Source organism: Arachis ipaensis, chromosome B01, assembly GCF_000816755.2.
Source record: "Arachis ipaensis cultivar K30076 chromosome B01, Araip1.1, whole genome shotgun sequence".
In the NCBI taxonomy this organism is placed as follows: Eukaryota; Viridiplantae; Streptophyta; class Magnoliopsida; order Fabales; family Fabaceae; genus Arachis; species Arachis ipaensis.
In genome coordinates, this window is record NC_029785.2 from 10,786,669 (window position 1) to 10,807,310 (window position 20,642).

The window sequence follows — 20,642 nt, forward strand, 5'->3', positions numbered from 1 at the left end:
AAGATGGCTGCATATAACAAGAAAAATAAAAATTAAATTTACATTATATGAATATGTCACTATAAATGCAAGCTTAAAGATGCGAGGTGTTGTACCTTCATATATGCATCTAAATCACGGTCTGGCATTATTCTTGCTTCTTTCTCTCTTCTATTTACTTCCTTCAAAAGCTCTTTCATACAAGAAGAACAAAACATCACTCAAGCCAGTTTAACTAAATCAAGTGTTTCCCTAACTGTCATCTCTGGAATATGAAGATCATATTGGCTTACATAAGCCGAGGATTTTTGAGGAATGAATTCTTCTAGTGTGTGTCTATTGTAAAAAATTTTCAGTTTTACCTATTAAAAAAGATATAGAATGCATGTGTAAATGGAACAAGCATGCAAAAGATCCATTTTAATTTAAACAAGTTATCACATTTTGAAATGTCAAATAAATTAAATAGAAACTATCAACTATTGAGTTTCATTCCACCTCATTCATAATTAATTCCTTTGTGGTACTATATATTAGCAGACAAAAAAATGCTATGACAAATTAATGCAGCAATGCTTGAAAGATTCAATACGGCATGGCATGCAGATGCCACTTTCAAACACCAATTATTATAGAGAAAATTAGTCAAGAAAAAATTACAAGAAAAAAGGCTAGAGATTCAGAACCTTGAGAGAATGGTCAAGTCTTCCTGTCAGAGCCAACAATATTGTTGTTTTGCCACTTCCTAGAGGGTCAAGCAATAAGGTCATCCTGAAAGAGAATCAAGCATTGAAAACAAATCAGTAGTACAATCAAGTTATGAATTATGTTACTGAATATTGATCATCAAACCCTAGATAGAAACAAACAATAAACAAGTATTCAAGTAATCATGAAGTAAAACATATGCAATTGAAGATAGACTCAAATTTCTTTACAATCATGATGCTTAAAAGTGAAAACTAATATCATACCTGTTGTGAAGTAACCAGCACGAGGAGCAGAGAATAGGGGTGGGGTATGCACCCTGTGAATGAGGGATTAGGGGTTTGCCACTTCCATTCTCCTTTCACGGGTTCCTCTCTTTTAGATTTTGGGTAATCTGAACTGATTTTGGGTGAAATCACTATATTAGGTTAGGGTTAGCAGCGGGGCTTCATGGAATTGATGCTAATCAAAGTTGATTCTGTGTCACATTGAAGAGATCGGATGTCAATTGCAGTTATCTTGACAAATTGCAGCAAACGGAGAAATTGCAAGTAATTTGCCATCGCTATCTTCCATATTTCCTGTAGTGGGCGCAGCGAGGTGACGCGAGGCGAGGTGAGGGCTTCGACGGGCAAACAATGCAGAAGACCACAGAACAGAGCAACGCAGAACAGAGCAGCACAGGGAGAAGGATGCGATAGACGGACGACCACCAAGCCTCCGCCACGGACGACGACGACTATGGATGAAGACTACGGACCGATGGAGAAGAAGTGCAGTACACACGACCTTCAGAGAGCAAGTTAGGGCTGGATAGGCCTTTTTTTCTTTGGGATAAAATATGAAGGGTTCTTTTGGTATTTTAAAAAATTAGATGTATGGTCAATTAGCTATTCTAACTAATTCATAAGAATATTCGTTTTTTAAATAGAATATTCTGTTATCTTAAACGTTATACTCACGGTAGGGACTTAATTGAAAAAAAAATTAATGTATAGGGACCCAATTATAAGGAAAAAAAGTATAGGGACCTAATTGAAAATTTTGCGAAACTATAGGGACCAACAGAGTAATTAAACCTTTTGTTTATAGACATATTAGATTTAGGTAGTCCATCATTTTCCTGTATATATTGTGGCGCTCAAATGTGGGATCATGAAAGAATTTCTAAATCTAACAATAATATCACTCCGCACTTTGGTTTATGTTGTAACGATGGTAAAGTTCAACTGCCTCTCCTCAATTCTCCACTCCAAACACAGAATAATTTGCATTCTAGCTAGGGATGGCAAAAAGACCAAAACTCGTCAAGTCGGCTCGCGTAACTCACCATAAAATGCGGGTTGGGCTAGAAATTTGAGACCGTTATAATAAAAGTCCGTCTAATCCACGAGTTTTGGTGGGTTTCGATGGGACGGGGTGGGCTTGCCCAGCGGACTTTTGGCTTTAAGATGATAATTAAATTTAGAACGTTACTTTTGAACTTGTATTTGGAATGTTTGTTCGTTTTACTTTAAGTTATAATTTGGATTATGTTTGATTGATTAGAGACTTGGACAATGTTTAATTATATATTTTGGACAATTTTTGTTTTGCTTTGGAAAATGTTGGTTTCATTTTTTTGTTTTAAAAAACTTGGTTGATAATTATGTTTATTAAATATTTTGAATTATAAAGACTTTAGTGTTTATGAATTTAGAAATTATAATTTTTTTGTCTTTAAAAATTATAAATTTGTTAAAATATTTGTGAAATTATATATTTTTTAATATTTAATAAATTTAATAAATTTTTTTTAAAAAAAGAGAGAATTGGCGACCCGTCAATCCACCGTTAGGCGGGACGGGGTAGAAATTTGGGACTGCCTCAATAGATAGGGTAAGGCAGGCTAATCAGCCAAAATGATGGCCTTTTGAGGGCGGGTTATAAACAATGTCATTTAAGCTTTTATTAAAAAAATGTAAGAAAAAAATTTAAAAAAAAAAGTACAAACCATTTGAGCTTAACCTCGACTAGTTCAATCGGTGTGCCAACTTTCCACTAATTCTAGCAATTTCTTGATCGATTCAATATAAATTTATTTTCATAAGTGTTAGATTGATTAGAAGATCGATTTTCAGTTAACTCAATCAAACTAATTGATCTTTCAAACTATATAAGAAGTAGGGGTAAAATTAGGCCGAACTACTTGATGGGGACTTGTGGCTAGACTCATTTTAGACTCGTCTCAACTCATTATTAAATAGGCCTGGTTTGAACTTTTTGAAAAACTTATTAATTAAAAAAGCTAGTTTGCTCTGTTATATATATATATATATATATATAATGAAGTGTATAACAGGATTGTGTTGTCAGGTAAATTTTTTTATTATAGTAGATCAAATACTATTTTATTAATACTTTAAATATGAGTTGGTTGTTTCATCATCTTTTATATGATGAACTAACTATTAACATATTTTTCTTAGATCTATACAATCAATATCCGCTATAGAAGTTGAAATTGTAAACATATTGAAAGAGATGTTAGATAACAACAATCACCTGGCCAAGTCATTCAACTTTGCAAAGGATAGATTCATGGTATTTAATTCAATTGATATTACTTTAAGATTGATTAAGCACAAAGATAAAGATGGTAAGAGATATAACTTACCAACAATATCAAAAGTTGCTTTTAGTTGTTGTTGATGTAGATGAGTCTATGCTAGAGACAGATAGAATAATTGAAACAAAATCAAATCATTTGAAAAGGATAGATGTCACACATCTTCTGTACCTTCCTTTGTAATATCCATTAATTTTTCATTAATTTTCAAAGATACATAATATTCATATTGAGTTTAGAAATTAAAAATAAAAAACATCTTCCAAAACACCATTTGTCAATCCTATCGTCACCCATTGTGAAACCCATTATCTTCTATTATAGTAATGCATTCTTTTACATCTCCCTCACCCATTCATGAACATCTCCAATCACGGTAGTGCATTAATAGTAGCATTAACTATCCTTGCATAGTATCCTCAGATATGAACAACCACTCAAACACATAATCCCATTTATCTCTAGTAAGGATCTTGATTTTGATACTTTCTTATTTATGGTTTTATTTTTTTAAATTTACATTCCCAAAGTACACCAATTACGGATATTATTGTTGCTTTATTTGTTTTAAACATTATATAATTGGCATATATGTAAAGGAAGTCATGGATTGTACTATGTTTTATTACTTTGATTGTAAAGTTGTTATAATACCCTTATTAATCATTTAATTAATATTGTTTAAGAAATTAAACATTTAACTTCTTTTCTTTAATTATTTCATTATTATGCATTCAGATGTTATATATATAGTTGTTGTTGTTAATATTTTGGAAACTACTTTTGATATGATTTTTGAATTTACATATCTAAAATTCGTAATACCTTATTCAGAATAATTCCAAAAAAAATATACATTTCGACGATACAATTTTATACTTTATATTCAATTACACTAACAAAGATGAATCATCAGCCTGTTCTTGCTAAGAGATTGCTAATAGGTATGTAGCCACTATTATTGTCTAGTATTAACAATTCAGTTCATATTTAAAAACTTTTATTTAACCAACTGTAAATTCCCAATTAGGGTGCTATTATTTGTAGGCATTTTGTTTCCATCATACACATGTGGCCAACAGACGAGGATAGGATATTCTCTTTTTTGCTGTATAGTGGACAGGTTCTGCTTCATACATGATTTTTCTTACATATATTTTAAGTACAATTTTGCATTGCATATTTGTTAAATTATGGTTTTGTTTTTTCTTATAGAGTGAAAGACCTTTTTCTCATGGTTTCCTCGATAAATACAATCACATGTTCAATATTGTGATTTACTTTATAGACATAGTCGACAACTATTTAGTTATAAGTCTTAATGGAAGGTCTAGAGATAAGTGTTTCCCAAAAGAATCCTTTGATAAGATTAGGAAATTTACCCATTATGCAGGGGTATTAAAATTGAGATTAAATAGATTTGTTCTATCTTATTTTTTATCAAATTAAAGAATATGATCAAATCTGATCTAGAGCCTTGCAACTTAATGTATACATAAAAGATGTGTTAGACAATAGGTATACTTATGAAATAGAAACAAGATCTAATCTCCGTTTTGACCTTAAGCATAACCAACAACATAGCATTGTTTTATCTAATTCAACCGACGATGACAGCCATGAAAACAAGCATAGGAGTTATTTAACTGAATCAAGTGATGACAACAAAACTTTTCATGCTACAAAATACATACAATGGTAAGCAACTAACATATTAGTTTTTGTTCACCACAAAATCATCCAACATGTATAGATTCATATTTATCATTAAATGTACCAACTAAATGTGTTTTTATTATCTACATTTTTTAGGGACAGCGTACATGATGAGGATAATATTACTATAAGAAGTAGTCATTTAAGCTCTAATAGATTGGTGATTATAATAACATTTCTTATCGATTATGTTCTCATATTAGTTTTTATATTTATAGTTATATACAAATAATTCTAACGGTAAAATTTAATTTGATTATGTAGTACATTCTAACTGCTTTTTCCAAGAGCTAAAACCATTTGGTGTTGGTATTATATGGACTATAATTGGTCCTGAATCTTCAATCAATAATAGATTCTACTTTAAGTTTTATAATAATTCTAGTAGGAAAATGGAGTTCAAGTTTGGTTTTGGATGGAGGCCTTTTGTTACTACTTTCAACTTGTGACATGGAGATGTTTGTACATTCAAGGTTATATCAACATATCCATTTGAGATAAAGGTTGATATAACAGTGGATGGCGGGGTCGAGTTGTTTTTAATGGTACCATTCTTATACTGCTGAGTTGTAATGGTTGTTTTAAAAGTTATTATATCTATGACATACTCATCTTTATAATGTTAAGGTCTAAAACATTTTATTTATTATAATTTTATTTAAAGTTCTATCACAAGTTTAATGTTTTTTTACATTATTGTGTTTGTGTCCTACAAATTGATATAATATTTATTATGACACAAAATTATTCCTATGTTAATTGTTTTAAATAGGATTAATATATATAAGTTCATTACAAAATTTATAATCAACAATGCACAACAGATAGTATAGCAACTAATAACAAAATTGATAACTAACATTCACTCTACTATACTTCATTCTTCTGAATACCAGTATAAGTATACTGTGTTCAGTTTGGTATAGTTAATTATTACGATATATGTAAATTATAATATAGGAAAAACGTTGGGCACCATCAAATTTATTGTCGGAAAAATGAATAAAATTCGATGGTACAATGTTTACCATCGATTTTGTGTCGGAATTTATTCGACAGAATAAACCTCGCCAGTAATTTATGTGTTCAACGATAATTTGCGTCGGATTTAGTGGCGGAATATGGATAGCAAGAAAACCAAATCTGTTGTAACTTAACGTCGGAAAATTTTTTACGGTAACATTGGCGCCAAAGCATACGGCTTCACGCCACCTTATCGGCGAATTAATCCGATGGTAAAATTCGACGAAAATATTTTTTTCTAAGAAATACATAAGATAAAACTATATTTACATTAACTCTATTCAAATTCATCATATTCTTCCTTTGGTTCACCATCCGCTTCTTCCGTGGTAGTTTTCTAATCATCGAACTCGTCTTCCTCTTCTTCGTTGCCATCGACCCCATTTTTTTCTTAAAGATCATCGTCCTCTGATGGTAGTGCATCGTCATCTATTCGAAGGTCAATGATGTCATCATCTATAACAGCTAACCTAAGGGTGATCATATCACCGGTATTAACCACTATTTTCGAAGGAGTTTGGTCATTAATTAGGTAAGGTTCTTGACCTTCTGTCCCATCAGACTTAATGCGGCCTCTTGGCTTAGTCTTAACCACAACCAACCAACTAGACTTGCATAAACCCAGATAAGGCAAATATCATACTTGTCGTGCATTTTGAGGTAGAATAAAAAGATCGTAGTCTCTGTATTTTCTGGTTACATTAACTTCAGTGATATCATAGTCCTTATGCTTACATATTTCTTGTCGCAAACTTGGATCATACCATCACATTTAAACATGCACACCTTGTACATAGTACGACAAAAATACTCTAATTAAATTATATTGTACAACACATCAAACCAATTAGAATGACCATCGCTTGAATCCCCGCGAACTCAAACTCTAGTGTAATCTGTTTTCTTTCCAATTGACCATTGTAAAGAATGGAATCGATATCCATTAATGTTGTATATTTGGTAGCTTGTGCCCTTATTCATTGGGTCCTAACTAAGTGTAACTAGTTCCCAATCTGTTATGTTAGTTAGATGCACACTGATGTATTCTCTAAACCAATGTGAAAAGTTATTCAATGAGATATCAGAATTTGTCTCTTGGAATAACTAATATGATAGAATAGGATAAAAAAATTTTAATTAGAGTAAGAAGTTAGTATCTTACTAATTACAATATTTACAAAAACTTAAAAAATTCACATGAGGTAGGGTAAAATCTGGTCACAGTTAAGCAACACATGCAGATGTGTGGCTTCAATTTCCTTCTACTCTAACCAGTAGTCATTACCCGCACCCATTGCAGCTCCTTCTCAAGCAAAGATTGGATATGTTGTTTCACTTGACGAGGATTCTCCCCTCTCATCATTCTTTCCAACACTTGTTCTACATTACTCAATATGAGGCTGAAAATAGAATGAGCAAAATGCGGATGTTCCCTTAGCTAGGAATGCTTTGCAGATGCTACCTTCAATCTAAATTATGTTCTTCACGTTGTACTTGAATGAACCAATCATCCTCTCAAATGGGTACATCCACCTAAATTGGAATGGCCCACATAGTATTGCTTCGTACGGTAGGTTGATTGCTAAGTATTTCATAACGTCAAAAAAGGATGTAGGGAATATCCTCTCTAGCTTACAAAGTATGATGAAAATATTCTTGTCCATGACTATGAGATCATTAATGCTAAGTTTTGTAGCACATAACTGCCTAAATAACTCACTTATTTTTGTTAGGGGTTTCTAGATGTTGGTTAGAAGTTCTCTGAACGCGACAGAAAGTAAAGATTCCATGAAGATATAACAATCATGACTCTTCAACCCAGCAAGCCTACCCTGTGAGACATTTGCACACCTGCTCAAGTTAGAGGTGTAACCATCAGAAAACCTCAATCCTCTAATCCACTTACAAATATTTTGTATCTGGTCCTTCGTTAGAGCGAACACCACCTTTGGTTTAGCCCACTGCCCATTCTCAAGTCTTTTTAAGTTCAGATCTGGCCGCCTGCAAATGTCCATCAAGTCTAACCTAGCCTATCATTATCCTTTGTTCGCTCATCGTCTATTACTATGTGCATGATATTATCAAACACATTTTTTCAATGTGCATCATATCAAGACAATTACAAACCAAGTTGTCTTTCTAATAAGGCAACTCCCAAAATATACTTTGTTTAGTCCAATTATACTTCCTGCCATATCCTAGAGGTCTCAAACCTGCCCTGTTATTGACGATCCTTGGGATTTTACTAACACGAAACCAAAATTGCCTACCACCCAACCTCATAGGTGCCTCTTGTTGTTCAATTTTATTCTTTTTGAACGAGTCATTGTTGTGCCGAAAAGGATGATCCATGTCAAAGAATCTTCGATGGAAATCAAACCACAAAATCTTACTGCCATTCATCAATCAGAATGCCTTTGTATCCTTGATACAAATGGGACATGTCATTCTGTCCTGAGTGGACCAACCTGACAACATCTCGTATGCAGAAAAGTCGTTAACGGTCCACATAAATGCAGCATACAGTTAGAAGTCTGTCTTCGTCGAAATATTATACATTTCTACACCATAGATCCACAATCCTTTAACTCATCCACCAAGGGTTGCAAGAAGACATCTATTTTGGCCTTTGGATTGCTGGGACCAAGTATAATGTAAGTTAGGAACATGTATGAGTCCGTCATGCACATTTTCGGACTCAGGTTATAAGGTGTCATCACTACAGGCCAACAATAGTACATGTTACCGAAATTAGAATTCGGTGTGAACCCGTCAGAGCATAAAGCTAGTCTAACGTTTCTAGGCTCGCTCACAAATGTAGGATGAACCCGATCAAAATGCTTCCAAGCTTCTCCGTGTGACGAACGCGTCATGATTCCATCATCTCTCTTGTTGTTATTATGCCAGGTCACGTGATGCATACAATCATTTCAGCCTAGGGATTAAGGGCAAGTAGTGCATCCCTTTCATTAGAACTCTCTTTAACCACCGTTTACCAATCTGTTTTCTCTCAACTTGAAACCTCTGTGATCCACAAAATCTACATTCAGTTACGTCTGCATCACTCTTGTAATATAGCATACAACCATTTAAACAAAAATCAATTTTTACCAAATTTAGACCCAATTTCGAAACTAACTTCTTTGCTTCGCAGTGGCTCCGGGGGATGCTAGTGGTCCCGACAAGTACCAGTTCGTTGCAAAGGGTGACCCACTTATCAAAAGACTCTTGGGTATAGTTTGACTCCGACTTAATACTTATCATTCTAACACATGCAGACAACTTCGAATGAACACACCCCTCGAACAAAGGTTTCGCGACAAATTCTAACAGATGATAAAATCTCTTTGCCTCCGGGTTAGGCTCTTGTTCAGCCTCTTCCAACTCTGTAACACCTATTACATCAAACACCATGCATATCGTTGTATCTCTCTTGGTTACCTTCCCAATTCATTTCTTCCATGTTTAGTTCTCTCACCACCCGAACCCTTGTTGATCAACCATCGGACCTATTCAAATTCGAGGCAGACTGGTTAGTTCCCTGCTCGCCCACTTCTCCGTATTCTGCTCACATCCAATACTCATCCTTGAACCCATTATGGTAGAGGTGAAACGTTATATCTGAAGGTCCTAACCACTTAGTCAGCCGACATTTATGACACGGACACCTAGATACAACTTTAGACATAAACGTTTCCATGCTAAAGACAAACGCGTCAACCCCCTCAAAGAATTCAGGTTTTAAAGCCCCGTCCACCGTTATCCCCATCATACATCCATAGACGATGATTTGGAATCATATTACAATACACATCCTATAATTCAACCAACAAACTTATTAAAACTTTAGAAAATTCGACAGAGTGTACCCTATAATTAGAATCTCCCGCCAAATACAATTATTATTTTTTGACAAAGCAAACATGTTTTAAACAATTTAAATAATAATTCGGCAGAACTTCTCCTTAATTCAGAGACATCCATCAAATAAATATAACAGTTTTCATAGAGAAAACAGTTGCAGGCATAAATTATAATATACATGCATTCAATAAAACATCAAATTCTAACCGTTCTAGTGCGCGACCCCTTATAACTCCACAATTTTTTAGCAAACAAGGGTTTCGAGAAAGTGCCACTACACGACCTTCTCCCACTTCTGTCCTAAAACTCTATCCTAAGAAAAGTAAGTCCAACATACAATTTAAACAATTCATTATATTCAGAGATAGAAAACTAACATGGAATATTACTGCACAGACAAAAAAAAAGCAAACTCCAACTGATCTCAGAGAAAATAGCACCGTCCTAATAAAAATGACAACTTATTAAATTCACAAGATGAAACTAATTCAAAAATAATTTGAAAGAATAAGTAAAACTTATTATTTTGATTAATTAAAACCTAATCATAATTACACAAAACTAACAACAAGCATCACAAAAATAAGCGACATAAGTTTAATGCAATTGAAAGAAACTCATTCATTAAACTCAACTAAAATCTTCCAACAAGTCAAGCACTTTTGATCTCACCGTACTTAACCTACCATCACATTATTTATTTTTTACTAATATTAAATTAACACAACAACTCCTAATCAGACACTTCATTAAGCAAATTTAACCACTGATTTAACAAAAACCCTAACAAAATGCCAAACTCACAAAATAATCTGGAAAAATAAAACAACCATACCAACAATAAATCTGATGATAGTCGTTGCAGGATCTCTTTAGCATGGTTGTGACAGAGGTGGCAGTGACGGTGACGTGAATAGCAACCGCGGCAAAGGATGTAGTGGGGACAGCAGGAGTAGCAGAATCGACGACGACGTGTAGCGGCGGCGACGACGGATGCTCTACGCGATGGCGAGGCGACGTGCTCCCGACAGTCGCAATAGTGACAGCTTTGATGGCGAGGGAGAGAGAAGACGAGAAGAGAGACACAGTGTTCGCAAAAGTAAGGTAGAAGGGTTTCGCCTTTGAATTTTACCGTAGGATTTACCGGCGGATTAATCCACCGATAAATTACCAAAACGATGCATTTAACTAAACTATGATACCGGCAGAATATATCAACAGAAAATTCGATGATAAAATTTGCATAGGTGAGTTATGTTTTCACGCCAATAATTACCGTCGACTTTAGCAACGGAAAAGCTGTTCCGACAATAATCTTTTCTGGCAACGAATTTCTCCTCTTTTCCGTTGGAAAATCCAACGCTAAATCTATTGGTACAGGTCGATGCTAAATCCGATAGTACTTAGCGCTTTTCTTGTAGTATTAATTCAGTATTTTAAATAATAATGATTATAGCATAATACACTCAAACTATTTGTGGTAAAAATATAAGTTCTCTTACAATTTATTATTTATAGATTTTCATCCTTTCCTTTTGTTAAATGTGAAATATTTTTATTCTCTCTGTGTATTTGACGTATATACCATTGTTATATATTTCACCAAATCTTGCCCAATTAATGTTTATAAAAAATAAATTAGATTTTCATTTTTTTTACAAAATTAGATGTTTATTTTGACTGTTAATATACATATCTATCAAACAAGGCCCAACCCATATTTGCCTTCTTTTATAGTTGTCCTCACAATATAAAACTATGTTACCTTCATTTTTTAAATAACTTGAACAACCGCATTATGTTTTCTTCCACACAGTCATAGATTTTCTAACTTAAACAATGCAGGTAAGCTCTACTTGCTCAAACTTTTAATCTTTAATTTTTCTCATCTTTGAATCTTTCATAAATTTTATATAAACCATATTCCTTTTTCGGTTTATTTATGTCCTCCATTTGCATCTAGGGTTTCCCCCTGTAATTAGTCAAATCTGTTTTCTATATATCAGTATTCATAGTAGTGTACGATTGTATCTGTATTAATTGATTTTTCACCTAATTATACAAACTTTTGTTGCCTTATTTCATATATCCTTGCCCATTACCCTGAATACTGAATTTGAAAGAATTCAGTATGTTTTTAGTATTGTGTCCCTCGTTATTACCTCGAATTTATTTCTTTTTGGTTTAGTAATGGCGAATCGTTCACTTCATGGTTGAATAAAGTGTTGTTTGGTGGTTGTTATATATTTCTTTTTACGAACCCAGATCATAATATGTATTTATATACCATAATTGTCATTTTTTTATTTTACCAAGAATCCTCATGTGACTAAAGGTTTGAATTTCCAATTTATTTTATGATGTCCTTAATTCCAATTATTCACTAATTATGAAATCCAAATTAAATTTCAGTACTCTGTTTTGCACATGGTTTTGACTATGGATGCTTATCCAGGAGTAAAGAATAAATGGAGGTAAATTTGTTTTTCCCCATTCACGTTTACAACATTCTAATAATATACAAATTTGTTTTTACAATAATCTATTTAGTAAATACCGAAAATATCCATCATTTGATTTTATGTATGTTGATTTTATAAATCAGTTTTTATTTTTCATGATGACTCTACAAAAAAATATTCATGACAGCACTACAATTGAGAAGGATTTAAAAATGGATTGCAAAGATTGTAATTTACAACATAATCAACTGGATGTTATTGAAATCATCGACCTTAGTAATAAACCATCTGGAGAAATACCCGCTCATGGTGGAGATCCATGCGATGGTGGAGACCACTATGAAGATGATGGACCTAACATGTTGTACAATTTTTATGTCATATTATAATCGCCTTTTGTTAACAATTTTTCATTTAGTCTATCTTTTCGTATCAATTATAATTTTATTAATATTATTTTTTTTGTAAACAGGCCTGTGTTTTATGATCCACACACCAAGATACTCTCAGTGCATGATGTGAGATCATCTAGACTGATATATTATAAGTATTAGTTACTTATATTGTTTATTCATTATTTTTTTTTAATTTTGAACGGTGTAAAATAATACATTATGCTTAACTAATGTGTGCAATTAATATTTTCTTTGTTTTTAGTATATTCCCTATTCTTTTGCATTGTAGTTGCTTCCTTTTGGCCATAACATTATTTGGATCATTGTTGGTCCTAAGAATCCAAGCGGGAGTGTTTTTCACTTCCATGTTCTTTGTAGTCGTCAGAGATTAAAGAAGTGCAAATTCTGCAAGAATTACAAGTTAAAGGCTGGTAATGTTTGCATATTTCGAGCATGAGATATCAGTTAAGCTTGAGAGAATTTAATTTCTGAGTTAAGTATTTCGATTTGAAATATATCCATGGTTATATAATATGGCACCAACAGACGTTTTAAAATTAGTATGAAATATTTGATGAGTTAATATTCAATTTGGTTTCTGAACTTGCATTTAAATCTTAATTTAGTCCTTGAAGTTTTAATTGCTTCTATTTAGTCCCAAACTTTACAAACATGACTCACATTAGTCCTTGTAACAATTTTTGACACACAAATGTTAATAGAACGCTGACATAGACAACTAGATGCCCACTGAAATTTGTAAAACGATGTCGTTTTGGTTTTGGCGTTTAAATAGCCTAAAAACGATGCCAAATCACTTGTTTTGAGAGAAAAAGTTTGAATAAGTACCATTTACAATGTTATTTTTAGGCTATTTGAGTGCAAAAATAAAAACGAAGTCGTTTCACAGAGTCTAACTTGGTATTTGGCTGTTTACGTCAACGTTCTATTGACGTCTATGGGTCGAGAGTTATCTTAGGGACTGACATGAGTTATATTCGCAAAATTTAGAAATTAAATAGAGACAATTGAAACTTCAGAGACTATATTGATGTTCACGTACAAGTTTAGAGACTAAATTAAGTATTATCATATTTGACAGATCACTTCACTATTTTATTAATATCACTTTATTATATTTTATTAATGATATTTTCATAGAAGTATTTGTCATTGGTCATTTTTGTTGTCATCATCCATTGTATGTGAATTTAATTATATATTTTGTGTGCACATAATGTATTTGACAGGGCAATGTTAGTTTTAATTCCCATGCTTAGCACGGATTCATACAATAACTATTTTAGTAAATCACACATATGTTCTCAATATCTAAAAAAGTGAGCCTAGATTAAATGATTATATACATATTTCTGAATCAGATTTCATAGTAGTTGTCTGGCTGACTTGTGAAAAGGGGTGTTTTGAGAGGTTGATAGTCTTACCACGCCTATTTCGCATGAGATTAAGCAGTTTATTTGTGGTTTGAGATATCTTAGTTCGACTGAGTTGGAGCCACAATAGAAGTGGTGGCCTACAGCAACAAAAAAGTATAGTGCAAGGGAGGGTTATAGATGGTTATTAGAGAAAACATTAAATTGGAATGCCAATAGTAACTGGAACTAGTTATGGAATACAAACATTCCAGAGAATTTCAAATTTACTATGTGGCTTGGCTTACATGATGCTCTACCAACTGAGACCTTTCGATTCAAGCGGCATTTAGCTTCTTCAAATATGTGTAAGAGATGTAACAAGGCGCAGGAGACTATGGAGCATTGCCTTAGAGACTGTGAATGATCAAAGGCAATTTGGCATATGTTGGATCCTAGTATCCTAGACTCGACGGCTGGTACTGCTCTTGAAGAGTGGTTTCAGAAGGCCTTGTCTAACAATGAGGCGTCTTTTGGTACATGGCTTTGGTGGGTATGGAGACATAGGTTCAATGACATATTCAATACTGACAACCTTTGGACAGACCACAAAGTTGTTGTCTTGGCCAGAATTTCCGCCAAGGACTTACAGGTTTACAGGAATCGAAACAATGCCTTTAGGTCTCTCCGAAATTGCCTGTGTTGGGAACTACCGGTAGGCAACAGTTTTAAAGTTAATTGTGATGCAAGCTTGTATTTGGATTTAAATTTAGCGGGATTTGAGTGTATTATTAGAGATTCTAAGGGAGATTGGATATCGGGCTGCTCTGGAAGCATTCCCCTGGTCTATCATCAGATGTGAATTATTTGCTGCTTGGAGGGAGCTGGTTTTAGCTTGGGATTACGGTTTGAGGGATATTATATGTGAAACGGATTGCCTTGACATTCTACCCATCATGCATGAGCTTACAAGTGGGTATTCATCTGAAGTAACAGATTTGGTTCACAAGATTCAGGAGCTTTTATCTTATCCTTAGCTTATTCACGTTGAGTGGGTGTCACGAGAAGCAAATAGAGCTGCGAATTGGATGGTTAGATATGGTGCCAAGAGTAACTCTAATCATGTTATTTGATCTGAGCCTTGTGTTGATCTTCAACAAATCATCTGCTCGGATATAGGATAAGTTGGTGGATTTCCAGCGTGGGTACGTGTCTATATAAAACGAGAAAAAGACAGAGAAAGAAAAAAACTGGAACAGAACAGATAGAAAGGAAAACCGAAACCCGAAGCGTTAGCTCAGAGTAGACGTTGAAATGACAAATTTGCCCCCGTCATTATCAATGAACGCAGCCTTTGGCGGCAGCGGTGCTGCTCCTCCGCCTTCTCCCGGTGGCTCCTCCCAGAGCTCCCCCGGAGGCACCAAGGATCGTAAGATGGCCTCCGCCGAGCAGCTTGTCCTCGAGCTCAGCAACCCCGACCTCCGTGAAAACGCTCTACTCGAACTCTCCAAGGTTCCCCTACTCAACCACTTTCTCTCTCTTTTCCTCCTCAATTTCCCGTGAATTTGTCTCATTTCTGCTCTCAATTCTAGTGATAGAGTGTCCATGTAATTGAAGTGAAATTTTTCTCTATGAATGTGTGTTAATTTCAGTTCTTGTTATGATTAGGTTTTGTGTGTGTTTTAAATGGTAGAGGAGCCAAGGAGTAGAAATGTAGAATAGACTAGATCATGCCACTCTTGAGTTTGGATCCTCAAACATGGAGGCTTTGGCGGACACTTTATCTTGCCATAGCCATACCACTCCTTTCTTCAAGATAACATCAAACCATGGTTTACTTAGCCATCTCCCAAATGTATTTGGTTTTCTTCCCATGTTAATTGTGGAGGCTTGAGATACAATGTAGGTAGCTGTTATACACTTAGATGCATTTGGTTTTGAAAACATGACAAAGACAAGACATTGAGAACAAAATACAAATGACATATACAAAAATGAATGTTTTTATATTTTGTTTGGTAATAAATTAGAACAAATTATCAAAGTCCAATTTATTCTTATTCAAAAAATTTGAGAAGAAAAATATAATAATAAAAAATGTAATTATGAAAAATTAATAAGAATAATGAAAAAAATAAAAAATATTAGTGTTTTTGTGTTCTTTCTGTCAGGATAGACACAAAATACACTAATTCAATATCTTTGGACACAATGTCTCTCCATGTATCATCTGCCAAACATGATTTTATGTCTCTGTGTCTCATGCCGGTAAAGAAATGCAGTCTTATACGGCTTTGTTTAGTGTTTGTTGAGGCTCTATTTCCCTTTCTGCTTTCGGCATTATTTATTTATTTGGATTGAGATTTATTTGTGTTATTAGTACTCAAGTACTGTCATTTGTTTGCCTTTTTTTTTGGTCGAAATTTGTTTGTATTGGTGCACATTGATGTTCTTGGATTTGTTCCACAAACAAGAAGAATTTTCTGTCATAGTACCGAATACAATCCTTCCTATGTCTTTCTCTCTTGTGCCAGTCCTTGAGCTTGAGATTACAATATGTTATAACCAAAATTCATAAAGAGGCTAATGGAAGAGAACTGTAGGAAATGGCCACTGTTGTGGAATTCAGGGTGTTTTACTGCTACTTTAGTTGTTCTGGTCGAACTTTTAACCCATTGGAATTAGGTACGATATTCGGGGTTGAACTGGCTGAGTCTTTGGGCTTCTAATTCTTCTCGCGCTTTCTTTATAGAGGTGGCTGCTGGTTAAAGGGTTGAGTAGGGTGTTTCCTGCTCCTCTCCTCAAGATTGCTGCTGATGCTAATTGACAGGTATTAGATGGAGTAAGCGCGGCAACAAAAACAAAAAGAGAGAAAAGAATGCGAATTAGGTTAAGATGTTAAGTTGACATGCGAATCATAGTTGCTGTCTCATATATAGAACAGAGCGAAAAATTCAGTAAAGTGTGAATAACCAATGCACTGTTAATATGCTTTTGTTAATATATTTCATTACAAAAGAACAAGTTTGCTTAACTAAACTTTGTTGGTCACCTACACATACAATTTAAATGTTATGCATGTACTAAACATTTTAATTGTTCGAATCCCAAAACTTTAAATCTCTTCTTTCGATGATTTGAGGACTTGAAAAAAAGTGACAGAAATAATAGGATGAATCACTTTTGTTCTGTCTGTATGGCTTGATATCAGAAGAAGTGTTATGGTTTCGTGGATGAGGGATGCTAGTTCTGGAAGTTAGAAGAAGCTCAACAACCCTCTAAATTTGCAGTTATATTCAGATTTTTAAATGAAAATTTCAAGTTGAGAATTTTTATCCTAGCTTACCTTGCATAATGTGGATGCTGGACTGGGTCCTTATATTGGCTAATGGACTTATCTAGGCTTTAGTATTTTACTACATGAGGTTATTGGACCCAAAAAACACAATAGACCATAATTTGAAGCTTATTATTATTTTGGCGAGTTTGCAATATTTTTTAGATAAAGGGCTAGGTATATAAACATAGTACTCACATACACACATGCAAACACCAACACCAAAGTTAATTTATAAATCATAATAACTTAACTAGTGAACCATAACATACTTTCAAGCCTACCCTTAACAAGTTCTATTTTTCATATCTAACATCCTCTGTTCCCATTCGAAGTTCCAAAACTGCTAGCATTCCCATAATGCTGAATTCAAGTTATCCATGATGGAAACTGATTGCATATTATGTGATTACTGCTTTTGTTTGACTAGGTTTGTTTTCCATGTCCATTATTTGCTATTGCTTCTCCTATCATACAAGTCTCTGATCACGTTTTTTCCCCCCCTAATATTTTTAGAAGAGAGAATTATTTCAAGATCTTGCTCCATTATTATGGAATTCATTTGGTACTATTGCTGCACTTTTGCAGGTATGCTTCAATAATTCTTGCAAATGTTTACTTCCTTTGTACTACATGCATTTCAAAATAAATGTCACTTAGTTATGTATCTGGACACATTTTGTGAAGATACATTGACAGTTAAATGTACCCAATTACTCAAAGGCCGCACATTTATTTCACATGGAGGAGTTATATTTTTGAGCTCATAAGTTTCTTTATAGTCCAAATACTTTTATTATCCTTCACTCCATTTGGTTTGCTACTATTTCACATCTTTTAACAAGGTGATCCTTAATATTTCTTGAACCTACTCTTTCCATTTGAAATTTTGAATATTTGTCGAAATTGAGGGAGTATGATGGTGACTTAGAAGCAAATGATGGTCAGATAATTTAGTGTTTTTTTAATTTTATTATTTCCTTTTGACGTTTAATTTATATTGCTATATTCTCATCTTTGTACATTTCACTATTAGTGTATCCTCATTAATTTAATTTAATTTTTTTATTTTGGTATTTTTTTATATATATCAAACAAACAAACCTGTATCATATACACCTTTCTTGCATTGGAATTTTTGTTTTCTTTCCAGTAACAGGGCCAATATTAATTGTTGCTAACTTATATTTTATATTTTATTTCTTTCAGGAAATAGTTTCAATATACCCTGTTCTTTCTCCACCAAATCTTACTCCAGCACAATCTAATCGTGTGTGCAATGCACTTGCTCTTCTTCAGGTCAGATTAGCTTATCCTATCAAGTTTTACATCTTGGGTTCATTTCATCTATCAAGGAACAACTTCATTATGTGATTGTATCATTAACTATGCAATTTTGACTTTACATTGTTTTTTAATACATAATGAAAGGGGTTGAACTACACATACTACCTTGAGATTCAGTTATAAGACACTTGGTACCTTAGTATTATATAAAATTTGACCATGACCTCCGCTATAAACATCACTCCTAAGAGGGATGAATAGTGTTTCCCTGACAAATCAAAGAAAGGTCAGCGTAATTCACTCCGATGAAAATGTTAAGAGGGTGTATAGGATTAACACACACAAGAAATTTTTATGGTTTGGACTTCAGGTATGGGAACTTGGATATCAATATTTTGGATTTCAGGTTTAGGTCTACAATTTAGGGGTTTGGCCGTTTGGGGATTGATGTTTACGGATTTGATGTTGGAGGTTTGGATTTTGGGGATCTGGCTTTTGGATTTCAATGTTTTTGAGAGTCTGGTTTGTGGGTTTATGCCGATTTGTTAACTAATGTCAATGTGGTAAAAAGATAGGAATAACTCATGAGCAACTGAGCAAGGAAGGATAATTTCCATGTCCTTGTTTTTCATGTTCTGATCTCCATGTAGGCTGTATTGGTGAGCACATATTTGCTTTCGAAAAATAGGACAGAGTAAGAAACAAATGAGCCATCCACTAACATGAAATTTTCTCTTTCTTATTTATTTATTTATTTGTTTTTCATTTTGAATACAAAAATAAGTTTTAGGTTTCTCATGTTTTTCATGCAGTGTGTGGCATCACACCCTGATACAAGGATGTTGTTCCTCAATGGTAATCTCACTTTATCACTCATTTGAAGGACATTGAAACCTTCTTGTACTTATCATCTTTGTTCTCGGACTAATTTCTTTGTTATATTTATTTTATATGTTCTGGTAGTGATAGAAATAGCATGATTTTAAATAAGCATTTTCTATTTGCTGGAATGCTCTCAAGGATGCTATAAGCTTCTTAGATTTGGTTAATGCATGGTAATGTGAAGTAAAATGAGTGATGTGAAATCTTTAGGATCACCATGAGCATGATATAGACACAACACAAGCCAAGCCAAGCTGATGGGGATAAACATCAGCATTGTAGGAGTATAGCCTTCATGTTGGTCTGTCTTTATGATAACTATATTTTTAAACAGGTCCAAAATTCTATCTTTCGCATACTTAAATGTCTCTGTCTGAATTTTTTAATATATATATAATGAAGATGATGTTTGATGGTTGAACTGCTGTTCTAGAGGATAGTTTATGGGCCATGAATTATATTTTTCCTCCCCGTTTTTTGTTCAATTTTATGTTAGTATAAATGAGGGATGTATGATGATTTAATAAAATGTCTTCTCTCCAACATTTGTTTCTATGGAAGAAATTAATCTTGTCTACAAATTTTAAATGCAACTGTCATAACCTTGTCTCAGTCTGCGTCAAAACAGAGTTTCTTTCTTGCACAATTTGGAACTAAGTGCTTGCTTGGTTTGCATTTTCATTTTCTGTTTTCTGTTTCTGTTTTCAAATGAAAATGTAAACCAAATAGGCCCATAGTTTTTGTTAATCCCTATTATATAAAGTTTGATATTGTAGTTCCAAATTTGTGGAGCATAACTTTCTCTTCTACAGCTCATATACCTCTATATCTGTATCCCTTCCTTAATACAACAAGCAAATCAAGACCATTCGAGTACTTGAGACTCACCAGTCTTGGCGTCATTGGTGCTTTGGTGAAGGTACTTGTCTATTGCTGATTCTGTGATATTAAATGCAGAAAATACATTTTATATTAGTAGCATTCTTGCTGCAAAAAAGTAATTGGTAT

The 20,642-nt window shown here is 33.7% G+C and overlaps 1 protein-coding gene across 2 annotated transcripts in view; it reads left to right on the forward strand.

Annotated features, from left to right (window-relative positions):
• LOC107624884 (cell differentiation protein RCD1 homolog) overlaps positions 15,346-20,642 on the forward strand; it is a 7,074-nt gene continuing 1,777 nt past the window's right edge. Inside the window, exons 1-5 of one of the 2 annotated variants that reach the window (XM_016327363.2) lie at positions 15,346-15,640; positions 17,982-18,053; positions 18,675-18,764; positions 19,565-19,607; positions 20,447-20,553. In XM_016327363.2, coding sequence (XP_016182849.1) covers positions 15,443-15,640; positions 17,982-18,053; positions 18,675-18,764; positions 19,565-19,607; positions 20,447-20,553 — 510 coding nt within the window. In that variant the 5' untranslated portion in view covers positions 15,346-15,442. The remainder of the gene's footprint in view (positions 15,641-17,981; positions 18,054-18,674; positions 18,765-19,564; positions 19,608-20,446; positions 20,554-20,642) is intronic. The other variant, XM_021117350.1, reaches the window with a different exon arrangement.